General features: G+C 38.2%; 1 protein-coding gene across 1 annotated transcript in view; it reads left to right on the top strand.

The window, feature by feature from the left end:
- The window catches only part of GAD2 (glutamate decarboxylase 2), a 77668-nt gene that overhangs the window by 26458 nt on the left and 28225 nt on the right, over positions 1 to 22985 (top strand). Inside the window, exons 9-10 of the mRNA XM_021687153.1 lie at positions 20661 to 20715; positions 22345 to 22461. Coding sequence (XP_021542828.1) covers positions 20661 to 20715; positions 22345 to 22461 — 172 coding nt within the window. The remainder of the gene's footprint in view (positions 1 to 20660; positions 20716 to 22344; positions 22462 to 22985) is intronic.

Raw genomic sequence — 22985 nt, 5'->3', positions numbered from 1 at the left:
TTATGTCAACAATTTTAGAAGCCATTAGAAACACTAAAACACAATGTTAAAAATTACTTTTTTTTTAGAAAATACCTCACTTTCCCCGGCAACTCCCCCCATCCCACGTACACCCATTGGGAGGGGACAGAGGGAAGGGACTACCACGCACGCAGGGCTAGGTGGGGCTTTTCCTTCTTCTGCTCATGAGCCTTATGGGATGGGGAAGGGAGGAGAGAACAATACAGGAGGAAGAAGAAAGAAAGAAAAATAGATAAGAAATAGAAGATGGGAGAAATAAGGACCAGGAGGAAAAAACAAATTGCAATGAAGTATGAAGTGAAGCAAGGAGGAAGGAAGTACAGTTGAAAACATGGGTGTCAAGGGCACTGACCTCCCCACCCCTTGCAGTTGAAAATTCACATATAACCTTTGACTCCTCCAAAACTAAACTACTAAGAGCTACTGTTGACCAGAAGCCTTACCGATAACATAACCAGTCAATTAACACCTATTTTGTATGTTTTATATATATTACATACTATATTCCTAGAACAAAGCAAGCTAGAGAAAAGAAAATGTTATTAACAAAATCGTAAGGAAAATGCATTTACAGAACTGTATTGTATTTATCAAAAAATATCCGTGTGTTAGGGGCACCTGGCTGGCTCAGTCGATGGAGCATGCGACTCTTGATCTCGAGGTTGTGAGTTCGAGCCCCACAGTGGGTGTAGAGAATTACTCAAAAATTTAAAAATCTTAAAAAAAAAATAATATCTGTGTATAAATGAACCTTCACAGTTTTCAGACCTGGGGGCAAGAAGCACATGAGAACTTTAAAGAGGAGTAAGTGATCGTTTTTACCATCTGAAAAGCAATACATGCTTACTTTAAAAAATACAAAATAACAGGGAAAAATTGTCATTCCACCACCGAAAGATCATCACTAATACCATACTGGTGTCTAAATCTCGAATCTCTTTTTCTAAGCATAGAGGTTTGAGTTTTTTTCTTTTCCTGTTTTAATTTTCATATTTATGATCATGTTTCTTTTTCTAACTAGACATGGTAAGTATTTTCCCACATTATTGCAAACACTCTTAACTACATAACATATGAGAAAGCATGATAGTACTTTGTTTTTGATTTTTTAAAGATTTTATTTTATTTTATTTTATTTTATTTAATGATTTTATTTATTTATTCATGAGAGACAGAGAGAGAGAGAGGCAGAGGCAGAGGGAAAAGCAGGCTCCCCGCGGAGCAGGGAGCCCGATGCGGGACTCGATCCCAGGACCCTGGGATCATGACCTGAGCCGAAGGCAGACGCTTAACCGACTGAGCCACCCAGGCGTCCCAAGATTTTATTTATTTTATTTGGAAGAGAGAGAGTGAGTGAGAGAGCGAGCATAAGCAGGGGGAGGGGGAGAAGCAGACTCCCTTGCTGAGCAGGGAGCCTGCTGTGCGGCTCGATCCCAGGACCCTGAGATCATGATCTGAGCCAAAAGGAGACGCTTAACCAACTGAGCCACTTAGGCGCCCCACATGATAGTACTTTGAAGGGTGGTTTCTGGAGCTGGACTGTTTGACCCCCTCCCCCCGTCTCAGCTCCAACACTAGCTTGGGCATTTCCCTCTCTGCGCCTCAATTTTCTTATCTGAAAAAAGGAAAAAGTAAGGGCCCTGCTTCATAGGGTTATTACGAAGATTAAATGTGTTAACAAATATAAAATACTAAAAATGATATGTAGTAGTAGAAAGCAAACACAAAATATTACCCCCTCCTGTTCATTTCCCTGTTTCTGGTGTTGCTATTATAAATAATCCTTCTGTCCTTCATTGAACATTCTTATGTGCCCAGGTTTCTCCATTTAGGATTATTTCTTAATATAATTGCTAACTTAAGTTATATGAATATTCTTAAGGAAAGTGATACATCAGGCCATATTGCCTTTCAAAAGTTTTCACCAATTTATTCTCCTAGCAGTATTGTATGAGAGCATGTTGGGGGAAAAATTAAAGCTGTGTTGGTAGCTACATGTAGTCTTTAATTCTATATTGATAATTCACATCATCTCTATAGAATGGTTTTAAGACGGAGAGCCTGGCCTAATGGATTAAGAGAAATTGAAGTGTCTGGGTTGAGGGGCCAAGGAGCAGACTTTGGACAGTCATCTGTAGCCACCATTCCAGTCAGAATCAGTTAAAACATGCTTGGCAGCCATTTTGTTTTTATTAATCACGTCCTTGTGAAAGTCAGATGTTTGGGTCAGAAAATCACTTGAGGCTGACAAAGTGCATACCTGCCTTCTCGTTTCTCCTAGTGTGCTTGGCAAAGTTCATCCAGGTTTTACAAAACATGAACCTGGACCTGCTCTCAAAAACATTCATTTCTTAGTAACTCTTTCTGACTCTGCCCATTAGTCTGTCAGTGGCTGGGGTAATAGGTTTTATCTTGTTCTATAGACAGTTGACTTAGTAGGAAGCTCACAATGAAGGGAAATGTCCTAGTGAAGAAGAATAGTCTCCTAGTCCAATGCCACATATGGAAGAAAATACAAGATACTGTCTCTTAATTAGTAATCACAGGGGCTCAGTTTGATAACCCATTCAAAGTGAAACATGATTCTCAGTTAAAACAAAGAAAGAGAAATATATAATAAATCTTCATGTATTTGGAAAAGCTTCTTTCAAAGTTGAAAATCAAAAAGCATATTAACTTTATTATTACTCTAATAAATAAAATAAGGCAATGGAAAACCTCACTTCACCATGGGCTTACATTTGAATGTGAAGTATCATAACTAAAAAGAGTGTTTCTATTTTTGTAAAAATTAATTATTAAATTAAAAAGAGGATAATGTGTTAAATGAATCTTCGATTTCATAAGTTCTAGTGTAAGAGTTCTTTTTCCTTAGAAGCAAAAAGTTGAATCTTCACAGTAATGGGATTAATGGATTTTTATTTAAGTATAATTGGGTCTAATATTTGCAAATTTTGAATTAGTGGAATCCAAGTTAATGATGCGCTGATGATATCTAAGGATAGAAAAGTGTGAGTTAATATCTAGAGAAAAATAACTATTTGTGAAAGAAACTGAGTGATACTTCAGAATTGGATTGGGCCACTAAGCGAAAACATGTTTCCCAAAGGTTCAGACAGGGGAGGGGAGAAAACTTCTGGGAATGATAATTTGGAAGAATACAGAGTTCCCATATAATGCAAGTGGGAGCCCTCTGAGCGGCTTCTTTTGACTGTAGGCAGTGGCCTTGGTTGGGAACACAGGGTGAACAAGGTGGATAGAGTCACAGATGCTATAAAACTTAGTCCAGTATGCAGAGGCAGACTTTGAAACAAATGATAATACTTGAGAAAGGTATGTGCTGTGAGAGGGGGAGTACAGGTTGCTATTGATACACATTTAATTCTACATCCAGAGGGAGGACGATGGGAATTAGCCAGATGAAAAGGAAAGAATGTTCCAAGAAACCATGGCACATTCTAAGCCATGGATGTGAGGGACGTTGGCTTGCCCAAAGAACTGAAAAGAAGTTCTAGGGGTAAGTGGTCAGAATGACCTTGTCATGAAGGACATTATGAGCCATGTTAAGCTGTTTGGACTTTGGGTTTGAAGACATGAGATGCCCCTGAAAGGTTTTGAGCAGCAAAACAACATCGTATTTTGGCATTAGAAAGATCATTTTAAATGCAGAGTGAAGTATAGGTTGGAGGCTGGAAGTTGGTGGTTGTGGTAGTGATATTAGTAGATGCTGAATGGTGGGCTGGCCTGATGAGAACACTTGTTCTCTTTATCATTTTGATTTTAGCCATTCTAACTGGTGTAAGGTGATATCTCATTGTGGTTTTGACTTGCATTTCCTTGATGATCAGTGATGTTGAGCATCTTTTCATGTGTCTGTTGGCCATCCGGATGTCTTCTTTGAAAAAACGTCTATTCAGATCCTCTGTCCATTTTTAATTGGATTATTTGATTTTTTTTTTTGGTATTGAATTGTATCTTTATATATTTTGGGTACCAACCCCTTATCAGATATGTCATTTGCAAATATCTTCTCCCATTCAGTAGGTTGTCTTTTTGTTTTGTTGATGGTTTCCTTTGCTGTGCAAAAGCTTTTTTATTTTGATGTAGTCCCAATAGTTTATTTTGCTTTTGTTTCTTTGTCTTAGGAGAAATATCTAGAAAAATGGTGCTATGACCAATGTCAGAGAATTACTGCCTGTGTTCTCTTCTAGGATTTTTATGGTTTCAGGTCTCGCATTTAGGTCTTTAATCCATTTTGAGTTTTGATATACATCTTTAGAGTTCTCTTTCTCTCCATATACATAATTTAATATCTCTTGAATGTAATGAATATTATATTATAAATACAAATTATACATATATTACAGTTTTTTCTGAACCTTTTGAGAATTCCTTGCAGACATCATGCCCCTTAAGACTTCAATATGCGTTTCCTAAGAACAAGGATATTCACTTACATAATCACAGTACAGTGATCAAAATCAGATCTGACAGTGACACAGGACTATTATTTAATCGATATAACTTATTCAAATTTCATCAATTGTCCCAATAATATTCTTTAGAGCTATTTTTTTTTCCCAGTCCAGGATCACACATTACACTCAGTTGTCATGTCTCTTTAGCTTCCTTTCATCTGGAACATTTCCTCATCCTTCGTCTTTCATGACTGATATTTTTGAAGAGTGTATTTATTTTGTAGAAGATTTCTTAATCTGCGTTTGTCTCATATTTCCTCACGGTTAGATTCAGGCAATGCATTTTAGGCAGGAATTCCAGGGAGGTGATCCTTGTCTTTCTCAGCCATACCTCTTCAAGACGATTATTATATGATTAGGTATGTCAACTTTGACCATTTGGTTAGGGTAGTGTCTGCCAGGTTTCTCCGCTGTAAAATGACTGTTCTCTACTTTGAGGTTTATCTTATAGGCGATGCTTTGATACTATATAAATATTCTGTTCCTCCTGAAACATTCACTCACTAGTTTAGCATCCATTGAAGATTCTGGCCTGAATTATGATGATGATGGTTGCAAAATATGATGTTCTAACTCTATCATTTCTTCTCTATTTATTCGTTCCTGTTACTCTACTACTATAAGGAAGATCTCTCCCCGCCTCCTTGTGTGTGTGATATATTTACCGTCAGTATGGACTCACAGGTGCTTTTAGAAATTAATTCTCTCTAGCACTCTCTCCCACTCTCCCCCCATCTTTCCATCTCTTACTCCTCCCTTCAGGGTTTCCTTTAAATTATCTATATCGCTGTAAAACCTTAGAGAAAACAAATCTGAGCAAGATACGTGATACCTGGTGGGCAGAGGACTAGAAGAGTCGCTGGCCTTCCTATATCCCATGTAACACGAGATCTCTGTTAGGTATTTTGATTAATACTTGTATACCACAAAATGAACACTTATGTTTTTATATAAATTTTAGTTTTTTAGTTTAACATATCTCTTAGCTTTACAAATTACAGTCAGATAACATTTCCTTGTGCTTGTTAAGTACCACACTTCATCATTCAATTGATTTAGACAATTGAAAGTATAAATAATCTGGGGTCATTATACTCTCTTATTAAATTAGCTGAATTGTGGCCAGTGTGTGAAAGCTGTTAGGGAAGCTAATTAACTCTTTCAGGCCCTTGGGGAGCTGTTGAGTGCACTGTAATAGGATAGACTTCACGGAGACCCTGAATCAATTATTGAGCAGGACTGGGGTAAGCCCTTTGAGGGTCATATTTCCTATGGGTTAGACACAGAGAACTCATTGGTGCTAGAGGTGTATGTGCTTCATTATGTCCTATATCAGGAAGGATTATAAAATAAGAATAGCTGACCCTTAGTGACTGTTTATTATGTGCCAGGCAGACTCCTAAGCAGTTTATACAATTGATCTAATTAATTCACTTATTAGAGACACAGAAAAGTATATCCCCTCACATTTACCTGGTGCTGACACAGTTTGTGAAGAGTTTCTATGTACATAATAGTCGTAAGCAGTATGGTGAGTTCACCTTTCTGTGTTTGATTTATAACCCTGGTCGAGGGGCAGCATGTCTGCGACCACCTAGCTGGGAAGTGAAGAATTGGGGCTTGAACTCAGAAGAGAACTCCTGGTGCTTACCAGTCAAACAGGGTCCTTTGTCTTCTTTCCCCCAATTTTTTAATTGTGGTCAAATACACATAAAATTTAGCATCTTAACCATTTTTAAGTATACAGGACAGTGACATGAAGGACACTTGTGTTCTTGGGCAACCACCATCACTATCCATCTCCAAAACTCTTTTCATCTTGCAAAACGGAAACTCTATATCCATTCAACAAAAACTCCCATGGCTCTCTCTCCCCTGCCCACCCGGCAACCACTATTCTACTTTGTGTCTCTATGAATTCGACCACTCTAGGCACCTGACTCTTTTATCTTCTTGTGATTGAGTTATTTCACTTTGCATAATGTCCTCAAGGTTCATCCATGTTGAAGCAAATGTCATCAGTTCCTTCCTTTCTAGGGTTGAATAATATTTCATTGCATGTATATACCACTTGGGTTGCTTCTACATTTTAGCTATTGTGAATAGTGCTGCTCTGGCCATGGGTGTGCAAGTATCTCTTTGAGCTTTGCTTTTTAGTCTTCTGGGTATATACTCAGAAGTGGAATTGATAGGTAACATGGTAATTCTATTTTTAATTTTTTGAGGAATTAACATACTATTTTCCGTAGTGGCTGCACTATTTGACATTTCCACTAACAGTGCCCAAGCGTTCCAATTTCTCCACGTACTTGCCAACAATTGCTACTTCCTGGGTTTTTTTTTTAAATAGTTGCCCTCCTAATGGGTGTGAGGTGGTATTTCATTGTGGTTTTGGTTTGCATCTCTCTAATGATTAGTGATGTTGAGCACATTTTCATGTGCTTATTAGCCATTTGTACATCTTTTTTGGAGAAATGTCTATCCAAGTCCTTTGCCCATCTTAAAAAATAATTTTACCTGTTTATTTTTTTTGAAGATATGTATTTCTGGTTTTAATTTGGTCTAATTGACGAATAAAATTTGTATATATTTAAGGTGTACAATATGATGCCATGAGATACATATACACACACTGTGTACCACAATCAAGCTAATTAACATATCTATCACCTCGCACAGTTACCATTGGTGAGGGGTGGAGGGTGTGGTGAGACCTCTTAAGATCTACTCTCTTAGCCTACTTCAACTATACAAAACAATATTATTATTTAAGTCATCATGCTGTACATTAGATCCCTAGAACTTACTCATCTTATAACTGAAGTTTGTACTCTTTGAGCAATATTTCCCCATATCTCCCACCCAGTAGTTCCTGGCAATCACCATTCTACTCTCTGCTTCTATGAATTTGACTTTTTTCAATTCTATATATAAGTGAAATCATATAGCATTTGTCTTTCTGTTTCTGGCTTATTTTGCTTAGCATAATATCTGTCAGGTTCATCCATGTGGTCACAGATTCCCTTCTTTTTATGGCTGAATAATATTCCAGTGTGTGTGTGTGTGTGTGTGTGTGTGTGTGTATCATGCTTCTTTATCCATTCATTCATTAATTGACTCTCAGATTGTTTCCTAATCTTGCCTATTGGGAATAATGTTGCAGTGAAGATGGGAGTACAGATATCTCTTTGCAATACTGATTTCATTTCCTTTGGATTTACCAAGGAGTGGGATTCAGGAATCATATAGGAGTTCTATTTTTAATTTTTGAGGAGCCTCCATACTCTTTTCCACAGTGGCTGCACCAGTTTACCTTCCCACCAACCATGTACAAGGGTTTTCTTTTCTCCACACCCAAACCAACATGTATTATTTCATGTCTTTTTGATAAGAGCCACCCTAACAGGTACGTAGTGATATCTCACTGTGGTTTTGCTTTGCATTCCTCTGATGGTTAGTGATGCTGAACACCTTTTCATATGCCTATTAGTTATTTGTATGTCTTCTTTGGAAAAATATCTATTCAAGTCCTTTGCCCATTTTTTAATCAGGTTATTTGGGTTTAGTTATTGAGTTGTAAGAGTTCTTTATATAATTTGGATATTAATCCTTTATCAGATGTATGGTTTATAAATATTTTCTCCCATTCCATACAGTGCCTTTTCATTTTGTTGATTGTTTATTTGCTGTGCAGAAGTTTTTTAGTTTGATGTAGTCCCCCACTTGTTTATTTTTGCTTTTGTTGCCTTTGCTTTTGGTGTTAAATCCAAAAAAATTATAGGCAAGACCGATGTCAAGGAGCTTACCACTTATGTTTTCTTCTAGGAGTTTTATGGTTTCAGGTTTTACGATCAAGTCACTAATCTGTTTTGTGTTAATTTTTGTGCTTGGTGTAAGATGGTGCTCCAGTTTCGTTTTTTTTGCATGTGGCTGTCCAGTTTTCCCAGCACCATTTATTGAAGAGCTTATCCTTTCCCCATTGCGTATTTTTGACACTTTTGTCAAAGATTATTCGACTGCACACACATGGGTTTATTTCTGGGCTCTCTATTCTGTTTCGTTGGTCTATGTGTCTATTTGTATGCCAGAACCATACAGTTTTGATTACAATATCTTTGTAAAACAGTTTGAAATCAGGAAGTGTGATGCCTCTAGATTTGTTCTTCTCTCTCAAGATTGCTTTGGCTATTTGAGCTCTTTTGTGGTTCCATATAAATTTTTTCTATTTGGATAGTTTTTTCTATTTCTGTGAAAAATGCCATTTGAATTTTGATAGGGATTGCATTGAATATGTAGATGATTTGGGGTAGTATGGCCATTTTAACAATATTAATTCTTCCAATCCATGAACACAGGACATCTTTCCATTTATTTGTGTCTTCTTCCATCAATGTCTTATCGTTTTTAGTGTACAGATATTTTATCTCCTTGGTTAAATTTATTTCTAAGTATTTGATTCTTTTTCACACTACTATCAATGGGATTGATTTTTTATGTTAATTTCATATCCTGCAACTTTATTGAATTTGTTTATTAGCTCTAACAGGTTTATTTTGTAGAGTCTTTAGGGCTTTCTATATATAAGATCATGTCATCTGCAACAGAGACAATTTAACTTCTTACTTTCCAATTTGGATGTCTTTTTTTTTTCCTCTTTCTTGTGTAATTTCTCTGGCTAGGACTTCCAGTACTATGTTGAATAGAAGTAGTAAGAGTGGGCACGCTTGCATTCTTCCTAATCTTAGAGGAAAATCTTTCAGCTTTTAATCATTGAGTATAATGTTACTTATGGGATTGTCATATATGGCCTTCATTATGTTGAGGTAGTTTCCCTCTAACCCCAGATATATGGTTTTGCTTTGCATTCCTCTGATGGTTAGTGATGCTGAATTTTAGGATAAATTCCTAAAAATAGAATTTCTGAGCCCCAGACTATGTCTGTACTAAGAGTTAGGATACTTGCTGGCATGTTGCCCTTCAGAAAAGAACCAGCCAATTTACACTTCCCCTAAGCAGTATACAGGGGTGACTGCTCACCACATTCTTACTAATCCTAGGAACTAAAACCTTAAGTGACCTGTGTCAATTTGATGAGTAGAAACATTTTTTAATTGAATTTGTTGTTGAATTTAAGGAGTGCTTCATATATATGGGATGTTAGTCCTTTATCAGATTTTGCAAAAATTTATAAATACTTTGTTCCATTCTGTGGGACACTTTTTACTCTGTTGATAGTGTCTTTTAATGCACAAGAGTTTTTCATTTTTATGAAGTCCAGTTTGCCTATTTTTCCTTTTGTTGCTTGTGTTTTTGGCATTCTCAACCCCAGTCTGTTGAGAATTTTTTATCATGAAAGAATGTTGAATTTTGTTAAATGTTTTTTCTGTATCTATTGAGATGATCATATGATTTCTGTCCTTCATTCTTTAATGTAGTGCATCAAATTGATTGATTTGCAGATGTTGAACCATCCTTGCATCTCAGGGATAAATCCCACTTGATTATTGTGTATTATCCTTTTAATATATTGCTGAATTTGGTTTGCTAGTATTTCGTGAGAATTTTTGCATCTATGTTCTTCAGAGATATTGGCCTGTAATTTTCTTTTCTTGTAGTGGCCTTATCTGGCTTTGGTATGAGGGTATTGCTGGTCTCATAAAATGAGTTTGGAAACGTTTCCTCCTCTTCAATTTTTTAGGAGACTTTGGGAAAGATTAGCATTAATCCTTTAAATGTTCGGTAGAATTTATTTATGAAGCCATCTGGTCCTGTCTTTGTTGGAGGTTGTTGCTTACCGCTTTCATCTCTTCACTCATTATTGGTCCCTTCAGAAATTCTATTTCTTCATGATTCAGTCTCAGTAGGTTGTATGTTTCTACGAATTTATTCACTTTTTCTACATTACCCAATTTGTTGGCATAATATTTTTAAGTAATCTCTTATGACCTTATGTATTTATATGGTATGAGTTACAATGTTTCCTTTTTCCTTTTTAATTTTATTTATTTGAGTTTTCCCTTTTGTTTCTCGGTTAGTCCAACTAAAGTTTTGTCAATTTCGTTTATATTTTTCAAAAGCCAGATGTTAATTTTGTTGATCTTTTCTATTTTCTCCATTTATTTCTGCTCTAATCTTTATTCTTTCCTTCCTTCTGCTAACTTTGGGCTTAGTTTGTTCTTTCTTTTCTAGTTCCTTGAGATGTAAAATTAGATATTTTGAGACTCTGCTTTTTTGGTAATATAGCCATTTATCACTATAAACTTTCCTCTTAGAACTGCTTTGCTGCATCTCATAAGTTCTGTTATGCTGTATTTTCATTTTTATTTGTCTAAAGATACTTTTTATTTTTTTATTTCTTCTTTGCCCTATTGGCTGTTCAGGAGTGTGTTTCTCAGTTTCTATATATTTATGATTTTTCCAATTTTCCTCCTTTTAACTGATTTCTATTTTAATACCACTGTGTTTGTAAAAGACACTTGATATGATTTCAGTCTTCTTAAATTTGTTAAAAAATTTTTTGTGATCTAGCATATGATCTATTCTGGAGAATGTACATGTGCACTTGAGAAGAAGGTGTATCTGCTGCTGTTGGATGGAATGTTCTATCTGTGCCTCTTAGGTCCATTTTGCCATCTTTGATTTGGGTGGTTTGTTTTTGTTGTTGAATTTAAGGAGTGCTTCATATATTTGGGATGTTAGTCCTTTATCAGATTTTGCAAAAATTTATAAATACTTTGTTCCATTCTGTGGGACACTTTTTACTCTGTTGATAGTGTCTTTTAATGCACAAGAGTTTTTCATTTTTATGAAGTCCAGTTTGCCTATTTTTCCTTTTGTTGCTTGTGTTTTTGGCATTATGTCCATGAAAATATCCATTGCCAAATCCAATGTCATGAAGCTTTTGTCCTCCATTTTCTTCTAAGAGTTTTATAGTTTTAGCTCTTACATTCAGGCCTTAACCCATTTTGGGTTAATTTTTTATATGGTGTTAGGTAAGGGATAGCCTGTTCTTTTTATAAAAAACAAACATAATATTCCCTTCTTATTTTCTTACAATTATAATATTATTTTCTTATAATATTCTTTCCAGAAGCAGCACATACTCATTGTTGAAAAACAGGAAAATAGGAGGACCTAGACATAATTTCTCATAATTCTTTGGTGCATATATTTCCAAATACATTATATATATATTTAAACATAAGACCTACTGATTAGAAACTTGCTTTTCATATAATAAAATATTATGGGCAACTTTCATGTCATTAGAAATTCTCTAATACAATTCTTAATTACTATTTAATAACCTATTATTTAGAATTTATATTACTTAAGTTTGTTGTTAGACATTTAAGCTACTTTAAATTTTTACTGTTTAAAAAATTGCTAATATAAATATCAGTGTGGCTAAATATTTGCACATATACATATATTATTTTCTTAGGATAAATTCCTAAAAATAGAATTTCTGAGCCCCAGACTATGTCTGTACTAAGAGTTAGGATACTTGCTGGCATGTTGCCCTTCAGAAAAGAACCAGCCAATTTACACTTCCCCTAAGCAGCATACAGGGGTGACTGCTCACCACATTCTTACTAATCCTAGGAACTAAAACCTTAAGTGACCTGTATCAACTTGATGAGTAGAAACATTTTTTAATTATTTATATTTTCAATTGCATTTTCAATTATTAGCAAAGTTGAGCATTTTATGCTTATCAGTCATTCATAGTTGAAAAAGAACACAAAGCCCTTTTTGTCACGTATGTTGTAAATGTTTTCCAAAATGTATCATTTGCTTTTAATTTTATTTATGGTATTTATAAAAGTATTCTGTTTTTTGGTAGTCAGAGCTTATCATCAATTATCCATTTTCTACTTCTGGTGTCTTTTCTAGAAAGTCATCCCCAGGGGCACCTGGGTGGCTCAGTCATTAAGCGTCTGCCTTCGGCTCAGGTCATGGTCTCAGGGTCCTGGGATCGAGCCCCGCATCGGGCTCCCTGCTCTGCGGGAAGCCTGCTTCTCCCTCTCCCCCTCCCCCTGCTTGTGTTCCCTCTCTCGCTGTGTCTCTCTCTGTCAAATAAATAAATAAAATCTTTAAAAAAAAAAAGAAAGAAAAAGAAAATCATCCCCATTCTTAGTACATGGTAATATTCCACTTTCTCCTTAGAACCTTTATATTGTTATTTTAATAGTTACTCTAACTGAAATTTATTTTGATCTGTGGTGTTTGAGAGATATGTAATTATTTTTTTTTATCCACTTAGTTTTTGCCAAATGTTGATGTGAGATCAAACAAAATGCTTTAATCACTTTCCAGTCTTCTATTTTTATTCCACTGATTTGCTTATTTGAGCTCAATCACCATACTTTTTAATCACTACAGTGTTATAATATGTTCTACACTCTAGTAGAGAAAAATATGTCCCCTGCCCTCTTTTTAACTAAATATTCTTAATTAGTTTTTTCATCCAGTTGTACTTTAGAATTATTTTCTCAGATTCCCATTCCCCTAAAACTCCCAGTGGGGAGACTGTTGGAATTGTGTTACTTTTAGAGAGCAATTGTGTGTATTTGCAATGTTGAGTTTTCTCATCGAAGAACGTGTGTCTCTCCGTTTATTCAAATCTTTTTCACATCCTTTGGTAAAGATCTGTGTTTTTCTTCTTATTTGTTATTTGTTTACTCATTTATAGTTTCAGATACTAATTATTATTTTATCTCCTTTCCATTCTTTGTATTCTTGCAACAAATTGTACTCGGTTCCATGTTAATCTGTAATTTCCTCTGTATTATATTTTCAAACATATTCAGGATTTTTATAGCTATATTATAAGATATATTGATAAGCTTTTCTGGGCTACCTTTGACAGATTTTGCTTTTAGAATTAGCTAGTTTCTAGGGCGCCTGGGTGGCTCAGTTGGTTAAGCGACTGCCTTCGGCTCAGGTCATGATCCTGGAGTCCCGGGATCGAGTCCCGCATCGGGCTCCCTGCTCAGCGGGGAGTCTGCTTCTCCCTCTCACCCTCCCCCCTCTCATGCTCTCTTTCTCTATCTCATTCTCTCTCAAATAAATAAATAAAATCTTTAAAAAAAAAAAAGAATTAGCTAGTTTCTAGAAATAAATTCAGCAGCTTCCCGTTGCCTCCTCTATAAGAGTTTAGAGGGCATTATCTGCTAATAGTCGACTTGTTAAAATTCACTATTAAAACATCAGGGCCTGTCATTTTGGGGGGTTGTTTTTGGTAACTTTTTTCCCCACTTACTTCTTGATTATTAATTTTTTCAAATTTTCTATATATTCTTGAATCACTTCTTTTTTATTATGTTCATTTAACCACCATATAATACATCCTTAGTTTTTGATGTGGTGTTTAATGATTCATTAGTTGCGTATAACACCCAGTGCTCATCACAGCACGTGCCCTCCTTATTACCCATCACCCGGTTACCCCATCCCCCCACTCCCCTCCCATCTGAAACCCTCAGTTTATTTCCCGGGGTCCATAGTCTCTCATGGTTTGTCTCCCTTTGATTTCTTCCTCTTCAGTTTTCCCTCCCTTCCCCTGTGGTCCTCTGTGCTATTCCTTATGTTCCACATTGAATCATTTCTTTTAATTTCCATTTTAGTAGGGAAAAATTATCTATTTCTTCAAAAATTTTAAGATTAGCACAAAGCTCTATATAGAAATTTTTATAATACTAAAATATCTTTTTCCATAACCTCCTTTCTTATTTCAAATGTTACATTTTCTCTCTTTACTTAACTAATCAGATACTTGTTTATTCACTGATCTTTTCAATATACCAGCTTTTGAATTTAGTAATTCAGTCTACCATATAAAGTTTCTAATTCATTGAAAAATCCATTCATTCTCTCTGCCTACATTGTTTGTTTTCATTTTCCTAGCTTCTTGGATTAAATATTTAGCTATTTTCATTCTCTGTTATTTAATTTCAAAAGCATGCCAGGCTATTCATTTTCTCTGAGAATGATTTAGGATGCTTCTCATATTTTTACATGTAGTATTCCCATGTCATTAATTTTTAATGTTCTGTAATTGCAGTTTTGATTTCCTCCCTGACTCAAAAGTTATTTAGAATAGCCAAGTATGCTTTCTTACATGGTGAATTGAACTTCTTATCATAATCCTCTTTTCTCTACCAGTATGTTCAAGAAAGAGGAGTGGCAGCTTGGGGAAGTTGAGGCAGTGATGAGAAATGACCAGCACACCTTCTTGCTTGTAGACACTTTCTTTTATCACATGCTCCCCTGTGAGCTCTAATGAGGGCACCCAATGGCAGCAATCCGGAGGTTTCGTGTGAAAACAAAAGTAGCTCCTAACCACATCATGGTTGGCATCCTTGGTTGCACATCACTTGGATTGTTGTATAGTGAGTGAGAGTGTGTGTATGTGTCTGTGTGAAATAAATGCTTTTGGAGAAAGTAATTTTTTTAAAAAAAATTACTAGAATTAGATACAAAAATCACCCAAACTGTCCTGCTCCCCTATCCTGGCTGTAATGCTAAGTGATCCCATTGTGCCCATTGGAAAACAAATCTTAAAAGGGAAAAATACAGTTATCTGTTAGAGTTAAAATTCTTTTTCTGAATCAAACTACACATTAAAGGGACCGAGGAAGCTCACTGTTTCTAATTATGATAAAAATTTTTAGCAGAGGGTTTGGTTTCGTAATACTAGTACTTCCTGAATGGTCTGTTTGGACTTCTGTTTGCTAGTCTATCTTCGGGGCATGTCCCAGAATAGGTTACCCACACCGGCAGCAGCCATGTGGAGACACATGGAGCCCTTTTCCCAGGAGATTTCTCTCAAGTTTCCCCTCTGCTCCACAATTCCTGCAACAATGGTTTCCCCAGTCAGTCCGTGAAATTTTCAAGTCACCACACAGTCTGGGCAATTTGAAAATTGGCTTGGGTCCATGAGTTCCCTTTATCATCCCAATATCACAATCTATGTTAAAGAAACGGTTTCACTCAGCACTGACTACTTAAAAAACAAAACCAAAAAAACTGGCAGATTTTGGTTACTCCTCTAGCATTTGGATACTACACTAGAAGGAACAGTATCATCAAGGGATGATGGAGCAATGTGTTTTAGTAGGAAGTGATAAGTTTTTATTTTACTAAACAGGGCTAATAGCCAATAGAATCGGGATCAAGGAGCTCCTTACTTTGAAGGGTTTCCAAAAAACCCTAGTGTTAATTTTACATACATCATCGCAGCTCTAGAACGCAACCTTTCAGATAGGCAGGTGTTTTGTTTGAACCCCATAAATGCTTTGAAAGACGTCTCTTGTGCGGTGCTAAGAACCTGCCTTCTGGTATCAGACAGCTCTGGGTTTGCCGTCAGCCTCCTACTAGCTGTGTGACATCTGGCGAGTCACTCATCGCTAGAACCGCAGCTGGTAGTGACCATAGTCAGACTACCTCATATGTACTCATATGTAAACGCATAGGTAGAGTTTTATACTCAGTGCTTTATAGTGCCTTCCATTTATTATCTCATTTAATCCTCATGGAAACCTCGTGAGGGAAGTATTGTTGTCATCACTTTAGGAATGAGCAAAAGGAAGAACTGAATTCTTCAAGGACACACAATGAGCACAGGACCTGGGGCAAGAACCTGAAGATTCTGTCTCCATGTTCCGAGTTCTAGCCCCATTCACCTGCCTCCCTGAGCCTCAGTTTCCTTGTCTGCAAGGTCAGAACAATAGTAAGCCTTGTAGAGTTGGCAGGAGGCTCAGAGATCGTGGAGTGCTTCTGAAGCTGGCGATTCATTATCACTGCCAGCACTGTTGCTCTTAGCAATGATTGTCACGTCAATCAGTTTCTAACAGGAAGGAGTCACACATCCAGTCTTCCTTGCACACCTATCTCTGCGAACAGAGACAAGCTCTACTCACTTAAGAAAAGCTGGTAGACTTCCTACAGTTTCATCAGGGCCAATGAGCAGGGTCACCAGTGACTCAGGCACCTGCTTTGTGACCATTTGGATGCCTGCCTAGAGGTATAAACTCTCTAGGAAACATTCTCTTGTTGGTAAGCTCGCTTTCTCCTTCATGAATCTGGGCCCAAAATCCACTGTGTCTTTAGCTTCTTCCCACAAAGAGGAGATTTTCCTGCCGGTAGCTCTAGCTGCCATTGTGGGATTTTGTGAAGTTATCTGACCCTATAGAATTATATAAATTTTTAAAGACTGTCGGGGCCCCTGGGTGGCTCAGTCATTAAGCGTCTGCCTTCGCCTCAGGTCATGATCCCAGGGTCCTGGGATCGAGCCCCGCGTCGGGCTCCCTGCTCCGCGGGAAGCCTGCTTCTCCCTCTCCCACTCCCCCTGCTTGTGTTCCCTCTCTCGCTGTGTCTCTCTCTGTCAAATAAATAAATAAATAAAGACTGTTGCAAAATCAGGAATCTCAACGCAAGGCAGCCACATCAAAAGCAGCAATCTGATTCAACAATCCCCACTTCAATGGCAGCCCTTTCGTAAACACGAACAGCTACCAGAGACTAGCATTAAAAGCATCAGGCACTACTTAATTGTGTCCTTAAAGTCAGGGACATGTAAACATTAAAGACATACATTTTTTGCTATGGAGATACTTTGAGGCCAGACCTACAGAATGCGACAGCTGCCATCCAAAGCCTCCCTGCACCAAGAGATGTTTGTCTGGAAAATCCAGGCCTGGCCAGACAGCTTCCAGTCCTCAGATGACCCTGCTGGTTGTCACCCAGATGTTGTCTCATCCCACAGCACATAGACCAGCAGGGGATGCAGGATCCATATCTGGAGCTCCTTCTGCTCCCCGCCCTACAGCCATGATGGCTCAAAACCATAGGTCGGGCGCCTGGGTGGCTCAGTCGTTAGCGTCTGCCTTCGGCTCAGGTCATGATCCCGGGGTCCTGGGATCGAGTCCCACATCGGGCTCCCTGCTCCGCGGGAAGCCTGCTTCTCCCTCTCCCACTCCTCCTGCTTGTGTTCCTGCTCTCGCTATGTCTCTCTCTGTCAAATAAATAAATAAAATCTTTAAAAAAAAAAAAAAAACCCATAGGTCATATGAATGGTACTTGGCTAGTCTGTCACACGATTGTTTAAATGCCTACCAGGCTAAAATTTCCATTTCTAAAGCAGTGTTTCCCAACATGTGCATCCAGATCAGAATTATCTGGGGTGTTTGTTAGAAATGCAGATTCCTGTGCATGTCTTATCTATTTTCCTGTGTGATTATTTGTTTCTCTTGTTAGCATGGAAGCCCTGAAGAGTAGAAACTGGTCTGTTTCCCCCGGTACCCCAGTACCCCCTACAGTGTGTGACACATCGAGAGTAAGCGCTCAATACATCTTTGTGGAAGGAATTAATTCCCGGGCCCTATAATCGACCTCCTGAATCAAAATCCCTAAGAGCGGGGCCAAGAAATCTGCATTTTAAAGGCACACACAAGTGATTTTTTTATGCACACTAAATTTTAAGAACCATTGTTCTAAAGTAATTCAGCGAATTCTAAGATAAACAGAAAGATGAAAAGTTTTGTCTCCAGAGGCCCCAATACTATATCATCTGTGAGTTAAACTTCTCTGTTCTGCTCACATACCTCCAACAAATGTTGATCGGCCACCTTCAGGTTCTGGGTCCCTAAGTGGATAAAACAGGTATCTTACGCAGAGGGCCTAAGAAAGGCTGCAAACTGCCCAGTCAAGAGCCACAACCATCACTTTCTGCCTGAACTGGGTTATTTGACGAGCCCGCCCCAAAACTCCGATCGAGAAATGCAACACACTGTTCATTACTGCTTTCTCAGCATGCTTGAATGACACCTCTGATCCAGGAAAGTCAGATATTATCTGCAAGGATCTATCTTATCGTAAAAGACTCCAGTCTTCCTAAATAGGTTTCCTATCTGTTTGGCCTTTCGAGGAAGCTTAGTGTTTTATTTCTAGTTACAATCAACCTTTTGCCAACATTTGATCTTGGGCAGTCACTTCGCTTCTCCTGGCCTGCTTCCTCATTTGAAAAATGAGACAATTAGACTAGAAACAGGTCTTCAGCCCCTTCCAATTATAATGTACCCTAATCTGTGACTTCTTGGTGACACCTTACTGCCTCATGCTTAACATCCAGGTGTGATTAGACGAGTGAATCACAGCTATCAAACTTGTCCAACCAAAACTCTCCAAAGGAGAGGAGAGTCTTTTACTCTCCTTTGGTATGTGGAAGACTAGGGAAAATTTGGGATTTGCAAACTGTTTCTGAGAATTCTCTCTCAGTTTCCATGTTTACCTAGAAAAATACAATGGCAACTTTAATGTGCTGAAAACTATGTAAAAGACAACTATGATACCCAAATTTCTTCTGAATCTGTACAAATTTTTGTTTCTATCAGTGCTGAAGCAAGGTGTTTGAGCGTAGCCTGATCTAGAGAGATGGAAAATCACTGCTTCGTGGGATGCCCCCCCCTCACCCCAGCTAAGCTGTGAAGTGTAGGGAGAGATGTAGGGAGTGAGCTCCTTGTCCCCGCCTCACCCCCTGCTTTCCATTCCCTCTGTCCCTCCTTCAGAAGCCCCATCTCACCCAAGTTCCCCAGAGGTGGGGGCTCTGACCCGGAATTGTACCCTCAGCACCAAATGTACGTTCACTGTCTTTTGTTCCAACCCAGCCTGACTAATCACTGGTAACTTGTCTATGATTGTTGCCAGATAATTGCATTTTAACTGCCTTCCTTTGGAAAACAGCTTCACATAAATTAGTGGTTCTTAAGGCGTTCAGGCCTAATGTCTGCTTTTTATGCCAACTAGTTTGCACTGCTTCCTTTATGAGCCTGAGATGAAAATCGCAGAAAATAAAACTTAACTACATAATGCCCAAATTATTTTTTATAAAATGGGTGTTAGGAAAGTAACTTATAATAAAATAACATATTTCAGTATGTAAAGCTTAGAAGATGTAATGAAGTGCCTAAAGTCACAGGGACAGCCAGGAATGGATTATCGACCTAGCAACAAATACCAACCCCCCCCAACTCACTGCTCCCTAAACGCCAGTAGGGTTTCCCAGCCATTTATTGTGACAACCTCCTGCCCATAATTTATTTTTCCAAATTGCCTTTTAAAAACCTAGATCGATGACCCCGATGTGAAAAGTTAAGCCAGTTTAGCAACCTCAAGAGAGCTATTTTGGCTTAAAGAATTTTTTACTACTTCTGGCACCATGCAACTACTCTGTCCTTTCCCTATTTTTTCCCCCAAAGTCTTGGGAGAAGGATGTCATAATACATAACAATCTCAACAATACAAGTTAACATTTATGAAATGCTTCCCACATGCCGAGCACTTTTTAAATAATTTTGCATTTATTAACTCATTTAAACCTCATAACTCCATAAGTAATATTACTATCACTCTGTTCCAGGGACAGTAATGAGAGGCACAGAGAAATCAAGTCACTTGACTAAGATGACACATCTAGCTACATCCAGCTTCTTGTCGAAATCAACTCCTTTGATTATTATAATAATGCGGTTTTGTAATTAGCAAAGCACTATCTGTGTTTTTATTTTAGGAAAGAAACATTTCAGGAAGGAAAGAAAGGATGTTTCTTTTTCCAAAGTCCATGTATCTAAATATTTGAAATTTGAGCCCATGTTTTCCCGGCCAGCTTTATGCTTTTAGCACTTAGAATGTAATTAGATATTTTTTTATTTAATATTTTCATTCAATTGTTTCAGAATGGATTTCTCTTCTTGGCATGTCATCTATATGTGAAATTGCAGCTCCCTTCATTTGAAGATTGGGAACACAAATCTCTTTTCTGCACTCACTTTTCATTGCCAAGTGGCTCGTGCCAAAGCAGGCTTGTTTTAACCGAGTTAAGAGGATGACCCAAAAAGTGGGTTCTGTGTGGCATGGAGTGACATGTGGCTGTTCTAACAGCACAGTGTGTTCAGGAGTCTCCTCAATGTGTCAGAAATTATATCCTGCATCCTTCAGGGAGGAACTGCATTTCTTCCTGGAAACAGGCATCGAGTTGTTTTAACTGATCATGATTATCCACTGTGTAGGGTTGAACTTTTACCCTGATGTGGCTGCTTGTAAAGACAACAAAGTAAACTATTTGAAGCAAACCTATAATGTGTGTATTTTTCCTTTCAGGGGGAAAATGATCCCATCTGATCTTGAAAGAAGGATCCTTGAAGCCAAACAAAAAGTAAGTTTTTGTAGGGAGCTTTATTCAACCCATAACAAGCGAAGGGTACATATTTCTGTTTCCATCCAGTGGAGAACACACTTTAGTTTTGGTTTTTTTGTTTGTTTGGGGGGGGGGGGGGGGGGGGGGGGTGTGGGGGGGCATAGGGAAAGGGAGAGGGAGAATCCCAAGCAAGCTCCACGCCCAGTGCAGAGCCCAACACAGGGCTCGATCTCACAACCCTGAGATCATGATCTGAACCACAATCAAGAGTCAGACACTTAGCCACCCAGGTGCCGCCACCTTGGTTTTGTTTTGAAAAGAAGACCCAGTTCTCAACCTCCCAGCTTTACTGAGAATATGGGATTTTTGCATCCAGTCATTATTTATTTCTCTGAGTTGTAGCCTCTGCTTTGGAAAGATCTAAATTGCTGTTTAAATAATACACCCTGTGATAATATACACAGTGATGTTGGAGGAATTTCTAAAGCTTTACTATGTGCTGAGAGTTGGCATTAAACAGACATACAGTTGAAAGATCATTTTCACAAGTGGAAAATATCACAACACCAATGCAGCATGAGTTACTGTGGTGTGGTTACTTGAAAAGGACCAATTTTTTCCACCTAGGAATATGGTTATGATTGGCTCTCCAAGCATATTCTTCTTTGGAATGCAATTTAGAAGTCTTAGAAGCAGCAAGTTCTGGAGACCAGCAAAAGATTCCCAAAAGCTCTAGAAAGTCATTTCTAACCCCGCAAACCAGAGAGCTGGTTTGTAGAACTCCCTTAGTGTAACTTTTAGTGGATAGGACCCACGGTTCCTAGTTCAACGAGAAGAACGGGTGCGTTTTATTATTATCAATTTAGGAAAACATTATTTCTTTTCATCTGCCTTTTATATTTTCCTGCAAAGTGGCAGCAGGAGGTTCCCCTTGTTCCTGTGCTCCAACTACTTCTAGTAGCATAAACCACAAGATTAAACCTTTGCTGCCACCTAAAGACGGACTCTGACAGCCTGTCACATCATGGCTCTGTTCATTCTGTTTGAGGCATTCTTCTTTCTACCTTCCAGCAATTTTCATTTAGCCTGGGCCAGACAGACTGAGGACTACTTAGACAGATAACGGTCATGGCTTATTGTCTAATCCCACATGAACCCTTCCCTCTAAGACACCAAATAAATGATCTCAGGATTTTCTAAATAGGAATAATGGGCCGGTTGTATTTCCTTCTTTGTTCTTTTGCCTGCTCAATCTAGGGGACTGTTATGTAAAAGGAAGACTGGAAAGTGAGCAAAAAGGAAGACTAGAAAGTGAACAAAGTGGGGTAGAATATCTACCTTGAATATATAAATGGCTTGGGGGCACCATAAAACTTCCTCACCTCTGGGTGCAGTGTGGCCTCTCCTGAGAACCAAGTGTCTGTTCTCCTAAGGCAAATGGCAGGTCCAACAGAATGTCTTGGAGAACTCAGATCCTGGAGAGTGAAAACCTTCCCAGACTCCAAGGGGTCAACACTCCCTTTGATGGTTCCAAAACTGGAGAAGTGTATGACAGAGGGAGAATATCCACTGTTTTTATCAGCTCAAAAAAAAAAAAAGTCTGTGACGCCCTGTTTGACATTATCTGGGGCTTTCTTGTTTGTGTAGGGATTTGTTCCTTTCCTTGTGAGCGCCACAGCTGGGACCACTGTGTATGGAGCATTTGACCCCCTCTTGGCAGTTGCTGACATTTGCAAAAAGTACAAGATCTGGATGCATGTGGATGTGAGTATCCCATAGGGACGGCCACTAAAATATCCTTGCACATTTATTCATTAGGGGCTCATGGAATGAAATGTTCTCTCTCCCTCTCTCTTTTTTTTTCCTTTGGGAGCCTATTTTCAGAATGGGGAGATTTAAGCTTTTGAAGAGTGCAGAGACAAAGTAGCCCACAACTCACCCAGTATCCAACATTGACTGGAGGAAGTCAGAGGCTGACCTGCCTTAATGTCCCCAACATGATAATATTCAAATTATTTCTATGACCAGTACCCAAGCTGAGCACTTAGCTCTTGATTCATCAGCCTATAACGTCCTTGGAGGAATGTAGCCTACACACATGCAGGTTGTACTTCCCTAGGAGAATGATCAAAAAGGCAAAAAAAGAGTTACATTTACATAGGAAACCCAGAGGATAAAAAAACAAACAAACAAAAAAACACAGAAAAACAAAACCCTCAAGCTCAAGTCAGGTATTTGTATATTTGGAGAGGAAAGCAGACTCGGCAGCTTGCTAGGGAAGTATGGGC

Source organism: Neomonachus schauinslandi, chromosome 5 (assembly GCF_002201575.2).
Source record: "Neomonachus schauinslandi chromosome 5, ASM220157v2, whole genome shotgun sequence".
Classification (NCBI taxonomy): domain Eukaryota; kingdom Metazoa; phylum Chordata; class Mammalia; order Carnivora; family Phocidae; genus Neomonachus; species Neomonachus schauinslandi.
This window is presented reverse-complemented; position numbering and strand designations above follow the sequence as displayed.